This window comes from Ailuropoda melanoleuca, chromosome 1, assembly GCF_002007445.2.
Source record: "Ailuropoda melanoleuca isolate Jingjing chromosome 1, ASM200744v2, whole genome shotgun sequence".
NCBI lineage: Eukaryota > Metazoa > Chordata > Mammalia > Carnivora > Ursidae > Ailuropoda > Ailuropoda melanoleuca.
In genome coordinates, this window is record NC_048218.1 from 130292234 (window position 1) to 130312038 (window position 19805).

At 38.1% G+C, this 19805-nt stretch overlaps 1 protein-coding gene across 1 annotated transcript in view; it reads right to left on the bottom strand.

Annotated features, from left to right (window-relative positions):
- Window positions 1-19805, bottom strand: part of MAGI2 (membrane associated guanylate kinase, WW and PDZ domain containing 2) — a 1281842-nt gene that overhangs the window by 710762 nt on the left and 551275 nt on the right. The window contains exon 4 of the mRNA XM_034641709.1: window positions 13252-13285. Within this exon, the coding sequence (XP_034497600.1) occupies window positions 13252-13285 (34 nt within the window). The remainder of the gene's footprint in view (window positions 1-13251; window positions 13286-19805) is intronic.

Consider the following 19805-nt stretch of genomic DNA (forward strand, 5'->3'; position numbering starts at 1 on the left):
TATATATATATATATATATATATATAGCTTGATATTTTCTAACTTCTGAGCTATATTTATTTTTTTTAAGGATTTTCTACAGGGAAACTTCAAACTGGACACAGAGATGAAACAGATTTATACTACTAAGAACATACTTGAAAATGATTCTTCCTCAGTTCTGTGGTTTAAGCTCAATAGAAGATCAGAGGAAAAGAATGTTTCCTCCTCCTCATGGCCTGGTGTGAATATAAGGTTTGTACAAGGTGTTAGGCTGACTGCAATAAAATGAAAACTCTACTATATATCATTAAAACGATGATGTATTTATAGAACACGAACCACAAGAGAGCTATACTGAGCACTTTCAATAAACCTCAATTAAAGTGATCAATATTGCTAAAAGAATCTTTAAAAGCACCTCTGACAGAAAACTTCTTTGAGATTAGTTTTAAATGCTGAGATAAACAGACTACTTCACGGCATAATGGGAAATAAATTCCAGAATGAAAGTCCTAACTCTCAGGATCTCAAGGTTATGGCTTGAATGAATGAAAGTTGGATGATTTCTTTAAAAAAAAAAAGATATTTTTGCCTTTTATACTTGGGAAAATAAACATAAACAGTATCCTATATAAAGACTTTAACAAACCTTGTGCTAAATGCTTTTGAACATTTTATGCATATTTTTCTTAAAATGTTAATTTTTTCTTGTCCTTGATAAGATGATTTAGATATTACCTATCAGTCATGGTCCACTTGAAGTCCCACTTCTTCTACAAAGCCTTTCCTTTATGCTCCAGCGTTATTAAAATTTGCACAAATACAATTCTTGATTACAGACTTAGAGTAGTTGCCAATTGTTTCTGGTAAATCTTAGCTCTACAACCGAAAAGTAAGCTCCCTAAAGGCAAGCTTCCCACTATACTCTGCCATACAATACCTCATATTAATAAGCAGTACCTAATCAGTACCGTGACAGCTTTGTTTAAAATGCAAATACTCCTAGAAGAGTTTATACCTTAGGTGAGCTTTCAGGGCTCACAAGCTAATTAGCAGCTGAGTTAGCAAGCTATAGCCACTGTCAGATGAGACCTAGAAGGTTCCAGATGCAAAGAACTAAGGAAGGTAAGAGTAGAAGAGGCTGCATTTAGAAAAAAAGAGATGGTTTAGAGGGAGAAACTGAGAGGAAAAAGACAAGGCACAATTTTGCCTAAGACTGGCCCTATGAACACTTTGATGGGGATAGCAAAGTTCCTTTTGAAATATCCCCATAGTAGGCACTCAAGCGCTCTTTCTCAGATGGAAAATCCTGACAAAAGGGAGACCCTGGGAATACTCTGGTACAGTTCCCCTAGCAGGTGCCCCAACTAGCTAACCCAATTAGGAAATCTGTTGTTTGTTGAGCCAAAGCCAGATACACTGTCTTTACCCTAGTATTGGTGCATTAGTGTTCATTTAACAAATGTTTAGTGCACACCTGATATGGGTTAACATGATCTGAGGGCCTAGGGATTCTATAGTGAACAAAATGAACTTTAGAAGGTCTTGCTTCCTGGCTGACACATTAATCAAATAATAACACTACTATAAACTTAACAATTTTCTTAAAAGACTGGTTAGTATACCAAAGAAAAAGCCCTAAGCACATTAGGCAGAGAGAACCACTTTAATGGAGGAGCAAGTCAAAAAGGACAGAAGAGTGTTCTGGCCTGTGCTAAGGCCCTGTGATGGAAGGAAACAGGAACCTCTCTGGAAAGAGGCCTTTATTTTTTATTTATTTTATTATTTTCTTTTTAAGTAGGCTCTATGCCCAATGTAGGGCTTGAACTCATGACCCTGAAATCAAGAGTCCCATGACCTACTGACTGAGCCAGCCAGCCTCCCCCCAAAACATGAAGCTTTCTAAGCACTAAAAGAAAGACAATCCTTACAAAGTTGTGTGAATCTGGGATGCCTGGGTGGCTCAGTTGGTTAAGCGGCTATCTTCGGCTCAGGTCATGATCCCAGGACCCTGGGATCGAGCCCCACGTTAGCCTCCCTGCTCAGTGGGGAGTCGTCTGCTTCTCCCTCTCCCTCTGCCTCTCCCCCAGGATCATGCTCTTTCTCTTTCTCTCTCTCTCTCTCAAATAAATAAATAAAATCTTAAAAAAAAAAAAAACCAAAAAAACAAAGTTGTGTGAATTCAAGATCAAGAATCCTTCAACACTTGGCCAGAAATTCCTTAGCGTGGCATTTGGGCTTTTGTGGCCCTCTGAGTAAAAGGACCCAGAGGGCTCAGTTCTCTACTGTAGGAGAGAAGGCCCCCATCCCTTCTGCCTTTCTTACTGGGTGAGGTGTTTGTGCCTTTGTGGGCAGTGCTTGGCAAGACCCCTGACTTCAACAAAACTCTGAGAGGCTTCCAGAGTCACCCGGAATCTGTTGTTAAGTAGAAAGTAATAGAAACTTTAGGTTGAGAAGCTATTAAGAATACCTGTCTGCTTGTAGGATTGGTCCATCTCAGAGATGGTCTTTGAGCAAAGGCGATCTCTTTTAATTTAATGGATTATTCTCCCAGACCTACTCCCAAGGAGAAGAGAAAGGTGAGCAAGTTGAACAGCTGGCTCTGGAATTTCAGCTGGGGTCCTATTAATATGGGAACTTCCTGACCTGCAGTGCTTCAATTAGAGTCACCAATTAAGCTTGCTTCTTCTCTTCCATTGGCTAACTGCCTGGAAATGAGCCTCCTATTTCATAATACACATCAGTGTGAGCTTCCTTAAAGACTCCAAAGTTTGATTTGCTTTACTGATTTAAAGAAGAAGAAGAAAAAAAAGCTACTCTGACAGTGTTGTTTCAGAGTAAATATTAAATTTTCAAACACCTTGATTAGGATTTTTTTCTTTATCATTATCACTTTCATTGGATTAGATACACTCTTTGTATAAATTGGGAGACCAGGCAGGGGATCTAGGAGAGGAAACAGAATAATTCGCTGTTTCTCGAAAATATACTATTTGACAGAAAGTTGTCTTCATGATGAGCACCAGGAAAAGAACTAACCCTCATCCTGTATATTTAGTATATTTTATAACCCTTAATATGCTTGAGACATACAATATCTGCTTTAACCTCTGTTATCTGTGAATCACTTGGACTGATAACTCACATCATAACACGGTTTTAACCTTTTTTTAGGGTACTACCTAATGCAATCAAATAGCAATAAACTTTTATTTATTTTTTTTCTACTTATAGTAAACATCTGCTATCTTCAGAGTAAGCAATTGAGGTCTCAGAAGTGGGACAGCCACACACTGTATAACCTAGAGTAAGAGTTGAAGATATGACAGACTTAGAAGAGAAACGTGCCTGCAATTGAACAGAAAATTAAAGCATTTTAAACTCAGGGGCTTGCACTTACTTAATGCAATGTTGCCGCCTAATAAGACTTTTAAAAACTGAAAATGGAATTCAGGGTAGCAGAGCTCTAAAAGTAACTGAGAAAATGGAGGTTAGAAAGGAGGCCATTACTATTCAAGATGTTTTTAGAAAGTTAGAAGTTTTGTGTTCAAAAACATTTAAAAAATTCAGTTAGGGTAAAATGTCTTTTTCTGAAACTTGGTTGTTTTATCTCAACTTTTTCTTTCTATGCCACAGCCACCATATGAACAACTAACTTTACTCCTAGGAAATTTCCTCTTTTCCAAACTTGGAAGTTATATGAATGTAGGCATACTAAAATTTATTTCAACATGTGGCTTTTTCTTTTTCAGCCCTCATTAAGAGCTCATTGGTACCCTGAGGGTCACTCAGGCATCACATGCACCTCATTACAAAAATTTCATATTAGTCCTAGATTTTTGTGGTTCTCCCTCGATGGCTGCTGCTCTGTGAACTTCTTTTATACCAAAGCTATTGCTTCTTTAAAAACAAAATTCCATTGGTGGAAAGTTCCCAGGGTTCATGATTCTTTTGTATGCTATTCTTTTGTATGTTACATATTATCTAGTTTAAATATCAGTGTCATCCAGCTTCTAAAACAGCTGGTGAACTATGCCCTTAGTTGTACAAACATGGTCCTCTCATTCTAGACCTCTGACATTTCTCTGGTTAAAATGCCCTCACCTGTAGTCATTAACAATATTTAAGAGAGACCCTACTAATCCTGCCATGAATGTTGAAATCCATGTTTTCACTGTATTATCTATTGTTTTATTCATTGTTCAACTATAATTGCATCAATTTCCCCAAAGCACGCTATGTACCATAGTCAAATTGTCCACATGTATAAAAGCAGTAATCAGATCTGCATGCAGTGTTAAAGTTTCACTTCTGTTGTTCTACTAAAGAGGCAAATCCCTTTGCCTCTGTGAGCTCTTAGTTTCATCAAAATTATTCCAAACAGACTCCAAGAAATCTGTGTTGTAACTCCTGTCCTATGGAAAAGTGTCCAAGATACAAACCTTTAAGAAATATCCTTCAGTGGTATAAGTGGTATAATATCTAAAGCACTTCGGGAGCTGTTTCCATAATGCAGTTAAAATCATTGTACTAGAAGTCTTACTTGTCATAATGTAGAGGTGACTTCTTGCCATTTTTCAGGAAGTCTCAAGATTTTTTCAAATTCCCATAATTAGGGAACTGTCATACAATTTAAAGAATTACTGTTTCTGCACAAGGCACACACTATTGTACTCTTTTGCATTCTCACGGTGTCCTCCCTGGTGGTTAGTGCTGTACTTCTTACCTAAAATATGGAGAGCCCAACTCCTCCCTCCTGAACTCACTCTACACTCATACGATCATCTTAGAATGTTGTATAATAGAGAATAACCAATTTCACACACCCCCCCAAGCAACACATTCTCTTAACCAGAGTCTCAGACACATTGCTCTCTGCTAAAGCGCATCCTGCCTCTGCTGGTTGGAGTTTTCACAAACCAAAGCCTAAATAAAGGAGCAGTGTGGCTGCTATCGCACCTCCACTCCCTGCCTAGCACAGGAATTCCTTAATAAGCACATGAGTAGTACAGGACAGTAGTGTATATCCCCTCCCTGCATTCTGACTCTGGGACATGATCCTTCTCCCCGGCACGAGTCATGATTCAAAAACAGGGGGAGAAACAGTAAGATAGAAGAGGGCAGCTTTATCTTTTCAGAGACGGATGACAGGCAAGTATCCCTATGTTTTTACCTGTCACTTCCCATGCGGAGAGTCCAAATGTAAAGTGTCACACACGTGTGCGTCTTTTCTTGGAGAAATTGTTGACTAGCCCACTGAACAACAAAAGAAAGTGCTTTATATTGTGTCCAAAGAAATATAATCTATCCTTTTAAAAATGGAAACGTGATCGCCAGAAAATATCTTCTGCTAGCCTTGCTGGGTAGTTTGTACTTGAAGTAAAACCGTCACCACCCACTCCCCATTCAACCCGAGATCTAAAAAGGCAGGTGAACTGAAAGGAACCAAGAGCCGATCGGTTCCTATCAGAAAACAACCGAAGGAGCAAATCACGTTGGAGGAAGGCTCGATAACTCGAAGAGACCATCTCCTCAGGACTAGGAGAAAGATATGGAGCCATTTTTCACTAGGTTCACAAGAAAATGTCAGCTCACAGCTGCTAGTGCACTGCCAGAGCGCATCTTAATTTGGTCAAAAGGGACCCAGCCAGTCACACTCACAGAATATTTTCTTAGAGAGTCCATTACAAATCTGATTCCCTCTGCTTTGAGCATCTTCTTGATATAGTCTTGGGCAATTGCATGGCACAGATCTGCATGCAATTCAAAACTAAATGCCCTCCCCCATTTCCTCTTAAAATCATGTGAATTAGACACTTCGGAGCTAACAGTTAAAAAAAAAAAAAAGGAGGAAGGAAAAAAAACCACCTCTCCCCACTCCCCACCCTCCTCCAGCTTCTTGACTAACACCTCTGGGCAGTTTACTTCAGAATAGAGCAGGTTCTTGAGTGCACAATGGCAAACTGGCGTACAAGTCTCCTATCACAGAAAGCACAGCCGATGCTTGCTTTGTAAAAACACAGGAAAATACACATGCTGGAACAAAAGACACTCTATCTGCACAGCAAGAAACAAGAGAAATTATGTGTCTGCTTTACACACATCTATACCCAATTATAAAAAAACACCTTGGCATCTATTTTAATGATGACATATTGCATTCTTTCCTCAAACCAGGTCCCAATACAATAAATTTTTAAGCTTTGGCTCCAATGGGAGGTAACACATACTCTGCCATAAGAATACCTGGTGTGTGTCTTTGTTGGTAGGGTGCCATTTCAAACTTATTATATTTGAACTCAATTATGTGGAAAATTAAGATAAGACAAATTCAGTCAGATATCTCTGAATTATTCTGACATGCCGAGAAATGCTAAGTCAGCAGATATTTCCTGTTTACATTTCACAATAACCTAATCGTGCATTTGCAGCCTTCTGGAGGAAAATGCTAACTATTCTCCAAACAGCCACCTGACAATCTAGGGCTCAAACACACATTCTGACTCAGAAGGAGACATCATGACGGCTCTCCACTAGCTGTACTGAACAAAAGCTCCGCAAGCAAACGGGAGGCATTTGGTAATGAAGTGCGAGTCAAATCAAGTTTAGGTTCACATCTGGTGGAATACGGCACTGCCTACCCAGCGGTTGGGGAGCGGGAGGGTTTGGAGGTTATAAATAGAAAACACACACACATACACATATAGATATTTAACCCAGACCGGGTCAGTTTCAGCTTACTAACCTAGAGCTCTGTTCAAAGGAAGCAGAGAAGCCGCACGTCCTCTCCCACCTTTCCATGGTCCTCAGTCAATGTCTTCTCAAACCACCTGTACTGATCCAACCCATTCTCGGATAATATAATTTTCTTGATAGAAGTCGTCTCAGCTGAGCTTTGCTTTTTCCAGCATGGATGTCCAGAATTTTCCTCTTTAAGCCAGACACAGCAACAAAACTGCCGCTGAGGTCTTTTGTTTTCCCCTCCTCTCAAAGATGAAGCATGCAGCACTTCTCTCTCTCTCTCTCTCTCTCTCTCTCTCTCTCTCTCTCTCCCCCTCCCTCCCCCCCTCCCTCCCTTCCTCTCTCCCTCCCTCTCTCTCTCTCTCTCTCTCTCCCCTCACACGCTTTTGCTCTCTCCCTCCGTTTCTCTTTCCCCAACCCCCACCAGCAATCTCACTCGATTCTGTTCAGTCGGGGTCATTTACATCTCCCAGCATGAGAACCTGTGCTCTGTAAGCGCCTGTCTCTCACTTTTGGGTTGCCTCTGTGAAAGGGAGGGGGGCGGCTCTAGGTGAAGTCAGGTGACCCCTCCGTTAAAAGCCAGAGAGATAGATGGAGTGTGTGAATTTTAATATACACACAGGCACATTTACATTACAAAGCAGCGAGGAAAATCTAGCTTCTAGAGATTAGGCATTTTTGTTTTTGCTTTCATAGTCCCCTTTTAGCAATTAAGAGAAGCTAATATAGTATAATGAAATGTAATTAAAGTTTTCAGTGTTAATAACAAGGCTGCATACTTTCAGAATCATCCAACTGAACCATTCTTTTAAACTTGTAAGCATGACTTTCTTTTTCTTTCAAGGGTCAAAGAATCAGTCATTTTACTATGTACACGTCTTTTCCAACTGGCCTTTTCTTTGACATCTAGTTCAACTTATCTCCAAGTTAAGGACCGTCAAAGAAAACCAAATAAGAAGAAGAAGGAGGAGGAGGAGGAGAAGGAGGAGGCGAAAAGACAAAGAAGTCAAAGAAAACCAGAGTAGATCCCATGGATAGAAATCAATAGTTTCCCTTTGTAGAATTAGATTTAATAATGAGTAATTTTTTTTTTTGGCTCTTAGGCAAATAACTTTTCCCTTCTCTGCTTCAGTGTCTCTGTCTAAAAATAGAAAATTAATGTAATAAATTTAGCATCTCCCCTCTCCGCCAATCAAGCAAGTGTGGCAGAGAAGGGTGTCCAGGCAGATGCACCACTCAGGGCACCAGGTACAGAAGCAACTGGAAAAATTTGTGCTAACCTTGTACAGTGTTGAAGATAAATTTATAGTATACAGACTTAGAGCTTAACGAATAAATTTGCTACCACCTCATTCCCTGCTCCAAAGTTCCTGAGTGCAGAGTCTCTTTTATCTCTACCATTAAGTAGGAATGAAATGCATTCTGCTCTTAGAAACACTGCAAAGAAAAACAAGATAATCTCCACAAACTATTTTGACAACTCGAGATAAAAAGTACTTTATGAAGTTAAATGACAAGTAATTAGAAGGAGATCAACAAGTTTGGTGAGAACAAGTATCAGAAGAAGAATCACTTATCTGGCCTTCGGTGTTTTATGCATGGATTCTTAATTTCAAGAACATGGTGACACTGGTGCCTCCACAAAAGAGGAGAAGAGGAGAGCTGACATAGAATCACATTATCCCTGCCTCAAAAGATAACATTTCAAACTCTTACACAAACAGCCTCTCATTCTCTTGAGAGTGATGTCAGGAGAGTGCTGCATTTACTGCTGGGACCAGGCACTCCAGCTGAAATACGCCCAGTCCCCTCCATAAACACCACTCAGGGGTAGACATGGAATGAGTAACAGCTATTCACTCTTCTTGCTTGTTTTGTATTTTAAAAGCTTTACCTTGCATGGAAAAGATCCTATTTAAGCTTTTAAAATAAATTATATGCTAACTGGCTGCAAATTTAGCTTTAGTGTGTGCTACAAAAATTGGCATCAAAACATCGGACAATAAAAAAAGATCTTCCCTCAGAAAAGTTGGCTTAGGCAAATTTAGGAAGACCTAAAATTTTGTAGGATAAAAACATAAAGGATTTCATTTTACAGTCTCTTATAACCAAACTAGCTGTTCTTTAACCTTTATTTTTCCTTTCTAGCATTGGATGTTTTCATTTTGCATTTGGCTTTTTTTTCCCTCCACCTCACCCTCTGGCCTTTCTTCTTTTGGCCATGGTGTCACTTTCCTTGAATGTGCAAAATGTTGACATCAGAGAGAAACAGGAAAGACATCTTCTATTATGTCAGATAATGCATGGGCTTGAACTCAAACTCCAGTGTATGGCAACTTTCAAGCTCCATGCTATTCTAACAAAGAGGCATGATAAAAAATGGACTCTAGACTGCATATTTTTTTATTATTAAAAATCAAAGGATCTTGATTCTAAAAGGCTTATTAAAGTTCACCACTGACAGGCCAATGCAAAAAAAAAAAAAAAAGGATGAAAACAATTTAGCAAAAATGTTCCAGCAAATAACCCCAGTCATCCTTTTAAAATGTCTTCCATTACTCAAGGAACAAACTAAAGTACAGGCAGAGTGTGAAATAAATCTTTACTCATGCATGCATTTATTCAACCAATGTTTATTGAGCACTTCCTTTGTGTTAAGCACTATTCTAAGCACAGAGGGGTACGAGGTAAATAAAACAGAATCCGAACCCTTTCAGAAATGGATAATATGTACCATTGACTTACAAGAGATGTCAGTGCAAAATGTTATGGAAGGTCGGAAAAGAGGGGGAGATTCTCCTTAGTGGGATGCAGGATGGTTACAATAGAATAGGTGACATTTGAACCGAGGCTTTAAGCATGTGTCAGTTTTCTAGGTAAGAAAGCGGATGCGAGAGGATTTCTGGCCACGGGACACAAAAAAATGAACAGAGACCCGTGTGCAGTGCGGTATGGCTGGAATACAGGCTGCTTGGAGGAGAGTAGTTTGAAAGGTAGATTGGAACCTACCTTTGAATGATCTTGTGTATGATCTTGAATGTTCTGCCCGAGTATCTGTGCTTTATCTGAGATTCAAAGGCAAGGTATGTAAGGATCCTTGGCTGGTAAATTATTTGTTTTAAGAATTACCTGCAAGTGATAGTAAATACACAGATTCTTGGGTTCTACTCCAAATCCAAAGAAGGTCAGGTATCTGAATTTTTAACAAATGTCCCAGGTGATTAGACATAAGGACAGTTACACAGTTAATATTCTCAGGATCATTATTAAGCCAAATAAAAGACTTCTGATTCTTTTACACTTAAATAAAGGATTTTTACATAAAGGTTGGGAACACTATCAGAATCAAATATGATGAATGTGCTTATTTGAGCCATGAAACAAAATGATATACAATAGTCCATGCGATCTCATTTCTATCTTACGTGAAACCTTTTGTCCTGTGAGGTTGAATTTATTTATCATCTCTCATTCACATCGGGGTCTTTCTTTTTTTTTTTTTTTTNTTTTTTGATTTTATTTATTTATTTGACAGAGATAGAGACAGCCAGTGAGAGAGGGAACACAAGCAGGGGGAGTGGGAGAGGAAGAAGCAGGCTTATAGCGGAGGAGCCCGATGTGGGGCTCGATCCCACAACGCCAGGATCACGCCCTGAACCGAAGGCAGACGCCCAACCGCTGTGCCACCCAGGCGCCCCCGGGGTCTTTCTTATGTCTGTGCTTCTGATTGCCCTTCCTGGTATGACCTCCCATTCCTTTTTCCATCTTCACTTTATCCTCCAAGGATTCCCTGCTACCATCCGGCACATACATTCACCCCTTCTCTAGTACAGTTTGTACTTAAGGTGTATTGATATTAAAACAGCAGAACCAGAAATGATTCTAATATCAAACTCTCATATTAGTGCCAGGGGATTTAGCTTTTTACATTGTCACAGTAATTCTGTGAGATACTAATACTACCACTTAACCATCTACGAAAGTGAAGTCTGGAGACATTAAATAATTCACCAAAGGTCCGAAAATTAATAAGTTTCTGGATTTGGACCCAAGTCAGTCTCTGCTACATGATTAATATCATACCATATCTTATTCCCTAAACATCTGGAACCCAAAATTTAGCAGTTGATTAAATCAGTAGATAATGTTATTACTCTTTTTCTTTCTACCCCTTTGCATACTAATGGTTCTGTTTCAGGAGTTGGACTCTGTCTCTGGGTTTAAAGCTTTTCTCCACCACTTTCAAGCCAGTGTGACCAAGGGTGAGTCATTTAATGTCTCCGTGCCTCAGTTTCCTGACCTATCTCATAGTTTCATTTGAAACTTATATGAGAATCCATGTTAAGTATTTAGTACCATGCCTGAAACAATTAGATATTCAATGTTAGTTATTATTTTTTATTATCAGTATTGTTGCTGCTATTAACAAGTGAGAAGCAAATTTGCAGTTTATCCCCATATGAGTTTTCCATCTCATCCAGAGATATTAAGAGGTAAAAAAGCACCACTGACTCTGTGTATTATTAAATGTAGTTTATATAGCTTTCACTCTAGTTTACAGAACTACAATTGATTTGACCAAATTAGGAAGATGTACCAACTACTATTTAACTAATCATAAACTACATATATTGCTTTATTATTAGATCTGTAATGTATAGTCTCTTGAGACATTTGTGATGGTTTCCTGGCAGGCAGAAAGTAGAAATTACACAATTTTTAAAAAGCCACACTTGTATTTTAGCAATAAGCTAAATATTAATTCTTCTTAAAATCAACTATGCCTGCTTTTTGTACAAACTACTGTCTTTTTTTCCAAAATAAATATTTCCAATATTTCCATAGAGTATTTCCTTACCTTCTGAGACATGTTTACCATAAAACAAAATTTCTTTTAACTATGTAACATTCTTGTCAGTTAAGTGCATGCTTAGTGCAGATATGGTATTGTGCTTATATGAAACAAAACCAAATAAACAGTAAATGTGATTCGTCAGTGGAAAAAAAAATTCTGCATGAGAATTGTGGTTGTCACATTTTTCAAACAATCAGCAAACATAATCTCAAGAAAATCCTCTTCTTTTTTTTCAGATATATATATAGTTGATCATAATAGGAAAAGATTGTACCATTGATTGTTTCTTTGAGTGTGGACTAAAGGACTGGTGTATTACTCTGTAGACCATTGGGTGTGCGTGTAGATGACTTTTGGGTTGGCAGTTATAGTTAATGTTTGCAGAGTTCAGATCTCTGGAAGCTTTCTCTCCCTGCCTTACAGGCTGCATAACAATTTTCATCAAAAACAACTCATCTCTTTTTTGACTGCTTATGCCAAATTAATGCATTTTCAGTCACTGTCAAAAGTATCCTATTCTACTTGAAGATAGTTATATGTATGTGCATGCATGCATAATTATTCAGGCAATGGTTAAAGTTTGATTATCCCATTCTAAGAGAAGAAAAGCAGAAAGCAGAAAATTCCTGCTTTGGGTTTTTCTTTAGTTTTGATTAACCAGCCAAAGCAGGTGCTTTAAGAATGGCCTTTAAATATTGCATGGTGTCAAACATACAGAGCCTTAGCAACCCTGGCTTCACCATTTCCTGCCTGTGTGGTATGAGATAAGTCACTCATCTGTAAAACAGTGATGATCTCTGTTGCACAGAGTTCTCAGGCAATAAATGAAATAATGCATATAAAGTGCTAGGCACAGTGCCTGGCACACCATCATGACTATTACCATCATCATCACCACCACCATTATCATCACATCATTATCATCATCATCATCACCAGTGCCACCATCATCACCATTATCATCCTCTTCCTACTCATAATCATCATCACCAAGATTTCTCATGTACCAGACACTGCTCTAAATAAGCACACAATAATGGTAGCTTCTGTTATTAATGTTGTTATATTCTTTTCTTTTACTGGCTTTCAGTTCATGACATTACATATTCTGAGCCTATTACCTTGATGTAAAGCACACTATCATGTCCCTAATCAAAACAAAAGCGTACATTGAAATACCTTTCAGTATATGAAGTAGAAAAAAAACATAGCATGCTTTTCCTTTTACTAGTCTTTCCTTCTGTAAACAAGTCTCAGGCTCAGACCTTGCACAGGGAAGGTCCTCCCTGGATGATTTCTAAGTCTTCTGAAAGCAATTCATGAGATACTATGAATCCTCACAAGAATATGCTTCATACGACTGAAGAGACCAAAGCACAAGCAGAAGAGCTTTCTGTACTGAGTGGGCATAAATAAATTCCATTGTTGACAGCCGTCCTTCATGGATCTGCATTTCTGATCTCATAATGAATCATCCCACTTCTGACTTCTGAAAACTCGGATGAATTGTGATCTTTTATCTTCTCCAGAGGCTCATGCTTTTCTATAGCCTTTCATCTACTTGACCTTGCAGACCCCATCAGACGGACATAGAGGGGGCATAAATGGGGTCTCTTGCTCTACAAAGCAAACTTTGCCTCAGCTGAGGCTAGACAGGATTGTGAAGGGGGTACAATATGTTGTCTATACTTTCCACCCCTCCTTCCTCTGCCCTTTAAATTACTCCTTTTAAATGGCACTTTCTCTATCACCTTCCAAACCCTTCCTGATTTTGATTCTCATCTCATAACAAAACCAAAATTCAGTAGAATGCACTGTGTAAATTTGTGTGTGTTACCGGAAGTAACACTTATTGTCTTAGTGATTTGGATGGCTTGTACAATCTCTTAAAATGTAAACATTCCTTGGAAGTAGAAACTAAATACGGTTTCTAGGAATTTTAAACCATTGCCTGAAATATGTCTATTTAAATGGACTAAACTCAACAAAGCATATTTCTTTCAAAGCCCGATTTCAAATCATGAAGGAAAATGAATGGGGGGGGGGCAATATACTCTGACCTGACTAACCTAGCATTGGAAAAAGGGGCAGTAGATGGTCACCTTGGTTTTGAATCATAGCTCCACTAAAATTGACTGTATGACTTTGGGCAAGATAGCTTAAGGCCAGTATGCCTCAATTTGCTCATCAGTAAAAAAGAGAATACAATATCTAAAAGTAAGTACAATCATGAAATTGCTAGCACAGAATATAGCACATAACAAGCTCCCAGGAAATAGGATTTTCCTTTTAGTTCTTCCTAAGTAACCTATTAAATAGCTCCTTTTTCCTATAGGTCATCTTCTATGAGTCACCTGATCTGCTCACACGTCTTCAATTCACCTGACATTGATATTAATATCTTTTATCATCAGAGGTTTCACTGTTTAAGTAAGATAGACTATTGCAGAGGTCTAAATTTTAGTCAAGTAATCTACCTTTCTCAAGGCACCAGAGCAACTTAATAAAATCAAAATCAAATTAAATTAGATTAAGAAAGTGGGAGAAGAATAAGGTAAAGAATGAAGAGAGGGTAGACAAAGAGAGAAAAGGGAGAAGAAATAGTTAAATCATCTATCCAGAGGCCTAGGGGTGGTACCATAGGAGAAGAGAGAAAGTGCAACTGAACTTTATTAGAATTCAAAAGACCCTGGCCTTGGATTACTCATTTACTATCAATGGCTTTCTCTGTGCAGTAAAGATACTGAACTTTTCCCGAGATCTCACCCAGCTCATAGATTTTGGTTTCATGAGACTAAGAAGTAAAACATTTCTTGAGGACCCTTCACTATCAAACCCCATTAGTCCACAATACTGGGGAGGGTGGGCTCCCATTGACTCAATCTGACTCTGCTACGTACTCCACCTGTATCATCTCATTTAATTTCCATGGTAATATTACTACCCCTACTTTAAGAAGAAGAATTTTTGGCTCAGTGAGCTTTTCCAAAGTCAAAGAAGCAAAGGGACAGAGCAGGGATTAGCAATACCTTCTAATACAAAGCCCCAGGTAGTTTTCATTGCACCATGCTGCCACCCTCTGGGACAGAAGTTGGGAATAAAGCTATATAGAAATTAAATCTTCATTGAATGACTCTACAGTGATATTTTAGACAAATGTGGAAAGTCCTGCAACCGTCATGGAAATTTGAGGAAAACATGCCCTGTTACAGCAGTGATGTGCTGCTCAATGTTTAACAACTGGCACTAGGGAAAAAGAACAAGAAACAAACAAACAAAATGATTGGTAGCATTTGTCAATTTCTGCAGAGTAAATATGCCACCATAGCCAATTTCAAGCTATCAACTTAAAGTCACTGAACTGGAGATGGGGAGAGATGTACATAAATAGCTCTTTTAAGGCAATGCTAGCCATCTCTTGCATATCACTGTGTGTGTGTGTGTGTGTGTGTGTGTGTGTGTGTATGTGAACCTAAATTTATAGTCCACCTTAATTTTCTTGAAAAATATTGAAAACCCAAAACACAGGTCCAAATGCTTTTCAAGTAACTCTGAGTGCCATGTGTTTTAATTAAGCCCTAATAAGTTTCCTGTTTTGGTCACATATGCAGAATGCTCATCTACCTCTTTAAATTTCAAAATACAACTGTCAATAATCCCAGCAAATAAAAGAAACCCAAAACCCAAGCTCGCAATATTGACCTTCTTATTTCCTTGTGGAATACTGGGTGGTTCTTATATTATTTTCAAATGTATACTTCTTAAGATTTCTTATGAGATGTGTGAGGTTTTCGAGGAAGCTCCAAGGCAGGGTTCCCCCGGTAAACCAGCAGGTGACAACTGCAGTATTTGTCAGTACTGTCTCAGCAAAGGGCCATTTTGCAGAAAAGATAGACAAAACTATCCTCTAGCCCTGCATTCCTTATGCCTCACCTTAAAGTGCCATAACTGCTTGAGTTCCTCTGAATAAAAGCAAGGTGACTGACAAGTTGTAGGGAAATTGCATGCATAATTTACATGGCTCTGTGAGCAAGCAGAGAAGTTGTCATTTGTGTAGACGCCTCACAAATGATATTCGGATAGATTGCTTGAGGAATGACTTCTGATTGCTGAGACAATTTACTTCATCTTATTCATTTCTTCTGATTGTGAGATCCAGAAGTAAGACTATAGCAGAGGGTTAAATGTGAAGAGTATTCTATGTGAGAAAATTTGCACAAATGTCTGAATTATTGCCTATATAAATGTGCAGAAATTTCTCCCCACCCACTAAATAAAAGGAAATGAGAAAGGACACTGAAAGCATCACTGCTCTTCATAGGAAAATGAGATCTGAACTGAGGAACAACTCACTTTTTAAAAATTATAAGGGGGGAAATCTTAAAATTTCTATTATTATCTACAGCACAAATATCTACAGTTATCTAATATCTAAGGTTAGCCTACATAATAAAAAAAAAGATGTACTAAAAAGTTAAAATAAGAAAAAAATGTTTTACAATAGAAGAAATAATGCTTAGGACTAAGCTAAAGCAAAGGATGTTAACATCAGGAAGAATATCCTGTTAGCTTAGCAGGCACCAAACCAGATGGCTTGAGGGAAAAACAACAACAACAAAAAACAACAAAAAACAAAAAACGAACAAACAAAAACACCCCAGAACCAGATCTTAGACACTGAAGAATTTTTGCTTTGAAATCTTCATGGACGCAATGTAAATATCTCTCTTCAATTGCTATTTTTCTTATATTAAAGACCTAAGTTAGAGTAACTCCTTGGATTTTCTGTCTAAATGATTCTTTAAAACTGCACACTGCCCTAAGTTTTAGACAACTTCATAAATAATGAACATGATAAAAATGAAATTAAAATAAAAGCATGAATCAGATTTTTCGAAATGTGGGAAGGTCTTGAAGTTTTGGATTGTTAATTTAAGAAATAGAATTCATATCGAGTGAAATTAAAGATAGCACAAACTTGAGTCAATCTGAGGCTCCTCCAACTCAGGAGAGTCCTCAACAATCAAACAGGACAGGGGAGTGGGAGGAGAAAGGAAGGACTCATCATAAATCCCTTAGGTAGAACAAACAGGTCTTAGTAAACAAAGGGATGTACAATCATGTACAAGGACAATTTGAAGGTGACTAACTCCTAGCTTGAGTCTAGTGCATCTCATTTCCCATTCTCCTTTGTCCCTACCTCATTTCACCTTACATCTTACATCCTACAGTCAATGAGGGATGGGTTAGTCCTTTGATAAAAGGCTATAGATAACATGAGTTTGCTTTTGAACAATTTTGAGTCTGGAGAAACTGCCAGAAATCCAACTGGAGATTTTAAGAAGTCTGACCTGGGAATGTAGTATTAGGAGTCATCCAGGGCATAACTGAGTGCTCTCACTGAAGTGAAAGAATGGGGGGATGACACCCAGCAAGAGACTAGGCGTAAGAAAAGGGAAAAGGAAACATCAGTATTTGAGGTGGAAGGAAAGGATTCAGAGCCATTAAATGACACTGAGAAAGACTATCAAAAAAAAGAAAGAAAGAAAGAAAGAAAAAGAAAGAAAGAAAGAAAGAAAGAAAGAAAGAAAGAAAGAAAGAAAAAGAAAAAGAAAATGAGGAGACAGCCATCATCTGTGTCGCAGACTGCCTGTGGGTCAAACAGATAAGACCTGGGGAGAGGCTTATGGATGTGGCACCTAGGAGGTCTTTCTGTAAACCTGGAGAGCACTAAGCAGATCGCTGGAGGAGAGACTGGAAAGAGACAAAGTGGAATACCAGTGGCCTCCAAACCTGTTTATCTCTCCCAATCTTCTTGGCTGCTTTAAAAATACAAATTCTTGGGGTGCCTGGGTGGCACAGCGGTTAAGCGTCTGCCTTCGGCTCAGGGCGTGATCCCGGCATTCTGGGATCGAGCCCCACATCAGGCTCCTCTGCTATGAGCCTGCTTCTTCCTCTCCCACTCCCCCTGCTTGTGTTCCCTCTCTCGCTGGCTGTCTCTATCTCTGTCAAATAAATAAATAAAATCTTTAAAAAAATTAAAAATAAAAATAAAAATTCTTAAGCCCCATCCTTGGAGATTCTGAGTCAGTAAATGAGAGGTTTTTTGTTTGTTTGTTTGTTTGTTTTAATCTCATGTCTGTTCTTGAATTTTGACCATACTCTTGTATGACTCTTAGAGTATTCCATTTTTAAAATTTTTATTCTCATCTTCCATGTGGTCTGCAAACACCCTAAAGGTAAGAATTACGTCTCTTATGCTCTTATTCCCCACGGCATCTAACCTGAAAAATAATAGGTACTCACTAATATGTACGAGTTAATTGGTCATCTTACTACTGTACTTTTTTTTTTAAGATTTTATTTATTTATTTGACAGAGAGACAGCCAGCGAGAGAGAGAACACAGGCAGGGGGAGTGGGAGAGGAAGAAGCAGGCTCCTAGTGGAGAAGCCTGATGTGGGGCTTGATCCCAGAACGCTGGGATCATGCCCTGGGCTGAAGGCAGATGCTTAACGACTGTGCCACTCAGGCATCCCGTCTTACTACTGTTCTTTAAGACACAATCATCCAGGTGATCAATTTCAAGGATGGAAAGACTTAGACCCATACTTGAATAAAGATTGGTGTAGCTTTTAATAACAAAACAAAATTTTGATGCTAAAATAAAATCTAAAAGGTGTCTTGAAATGGCCAGCATCAAGAAAAAGAATGTTTTCCAAAATGATTCATGACATACAGCCATGTCGGCTTTATTTTGGGAGGTTGTTGATTTGATTTGGAGATGGTTAAATGTGTCACTCTAAAAGTGTATGTGTTTTCACATGATGTGAAAAAACATAATTATAGCTGTCCCTTGATAGCCTATTCATTTACAGTGCTATTTTGGAAAGAGTAAGTTTCAAAATTGGTTTCCAGTTTTGGAAGGAAGTTCCACTGTATAGTAGCTCTGGAGCTTTGCCCCCTATAGATTTTCTCCATTGGAATTCAATAAAATTTAATTGAATTCCAATGGGTGAATCCACAAGGTGTCAATTGCTGGCTCTCGGATTAAGGAACTCTCTTTCCTCAGGCATTCACACCTACCAGTGCTGAGTCCCAGGAACGGATTTTTTAGAGAGCATCTCTGTACCAATGAACACCTGTGTGCATTAATAAATAGCAAAATAACTACTGTAGTGAAATCACATTTAATTTTAAGAATTGAAGAAAAACTCACTATATTTCTATTCTAGCACACAGGATGTGGCTTACTTCTTTAAAATGTCAAGCAAACAGACACAGATTTTATTTAAAGAAGTTGGAGATACTGCTTTTCTTCGTTGATTGAGTCTAGGAATTTAGTCTTTTCCCATCAGGAAAAAGATAAGTTGATATGTTTTCTGAATGGGCATATTAATAACATTGTCACAGTGTATCAGAGAGCTTTCAAAGGCATTATCTCATTTTGTCATTATAACCGCTAATCAGGTAGCTACAGTAAGTATGGTAATTCCAGTTTTTCAGATAAGAAAACTGAACTCAGAAAGGTAATCATTGGGGAGGGGGGTGGGGGAATGGGATAGCCTGGTGATGGGTAGTAATAAAGGCACGTATTGCATGGTGCACTAGGTGTTACAGGCAAGTAATGAATCATGGAATTTTAAAAAAGAAAGAAACAGAAAAGAAAAGAAAAGAAAAGAAAAGAAAAGAAAAGAAAAGAAAAGAAAGGTAATCATTAAGTGTAAACCAGGTTTGTTTCTTTTTTTTTTCCCCTGTATTTTTCCTTTCCATTAAATAATGCAACCGCTAACTACTTTCTGCATCATTCTAAAGGTTCTATCTAGGCATGCTTGTGCCTGAGTTAAGATAAACGGGCCTTTTCTTCATGCATATATGTAAAATTATGGAGGAAAAGTATTTCTATTACCCTTGACTCACATTTATATCGATATGTTCATGAACATAAAATACACACAAAAATTCAAACTAACTAGGTAAATAATAGTAATCACCAGAGAGTTTGTTACAACATGGTTTTGAAGCTATCATTTAACTTAGGAAAACGAAAAATAAATGACACCAATTAAAATATTTTAAAAAGAGATAAAAATCCACGTAAGAAGAATGCTTTTAATTTTGTTCTGCTTCAAGTTAGATTCTTTAAAAGTAAATTAGGTTTAGGCAAGTCTGAATTTTAAACAAAATAGACATTAAATACATTTGTTTTAGAAATCACTTTTGTTGGT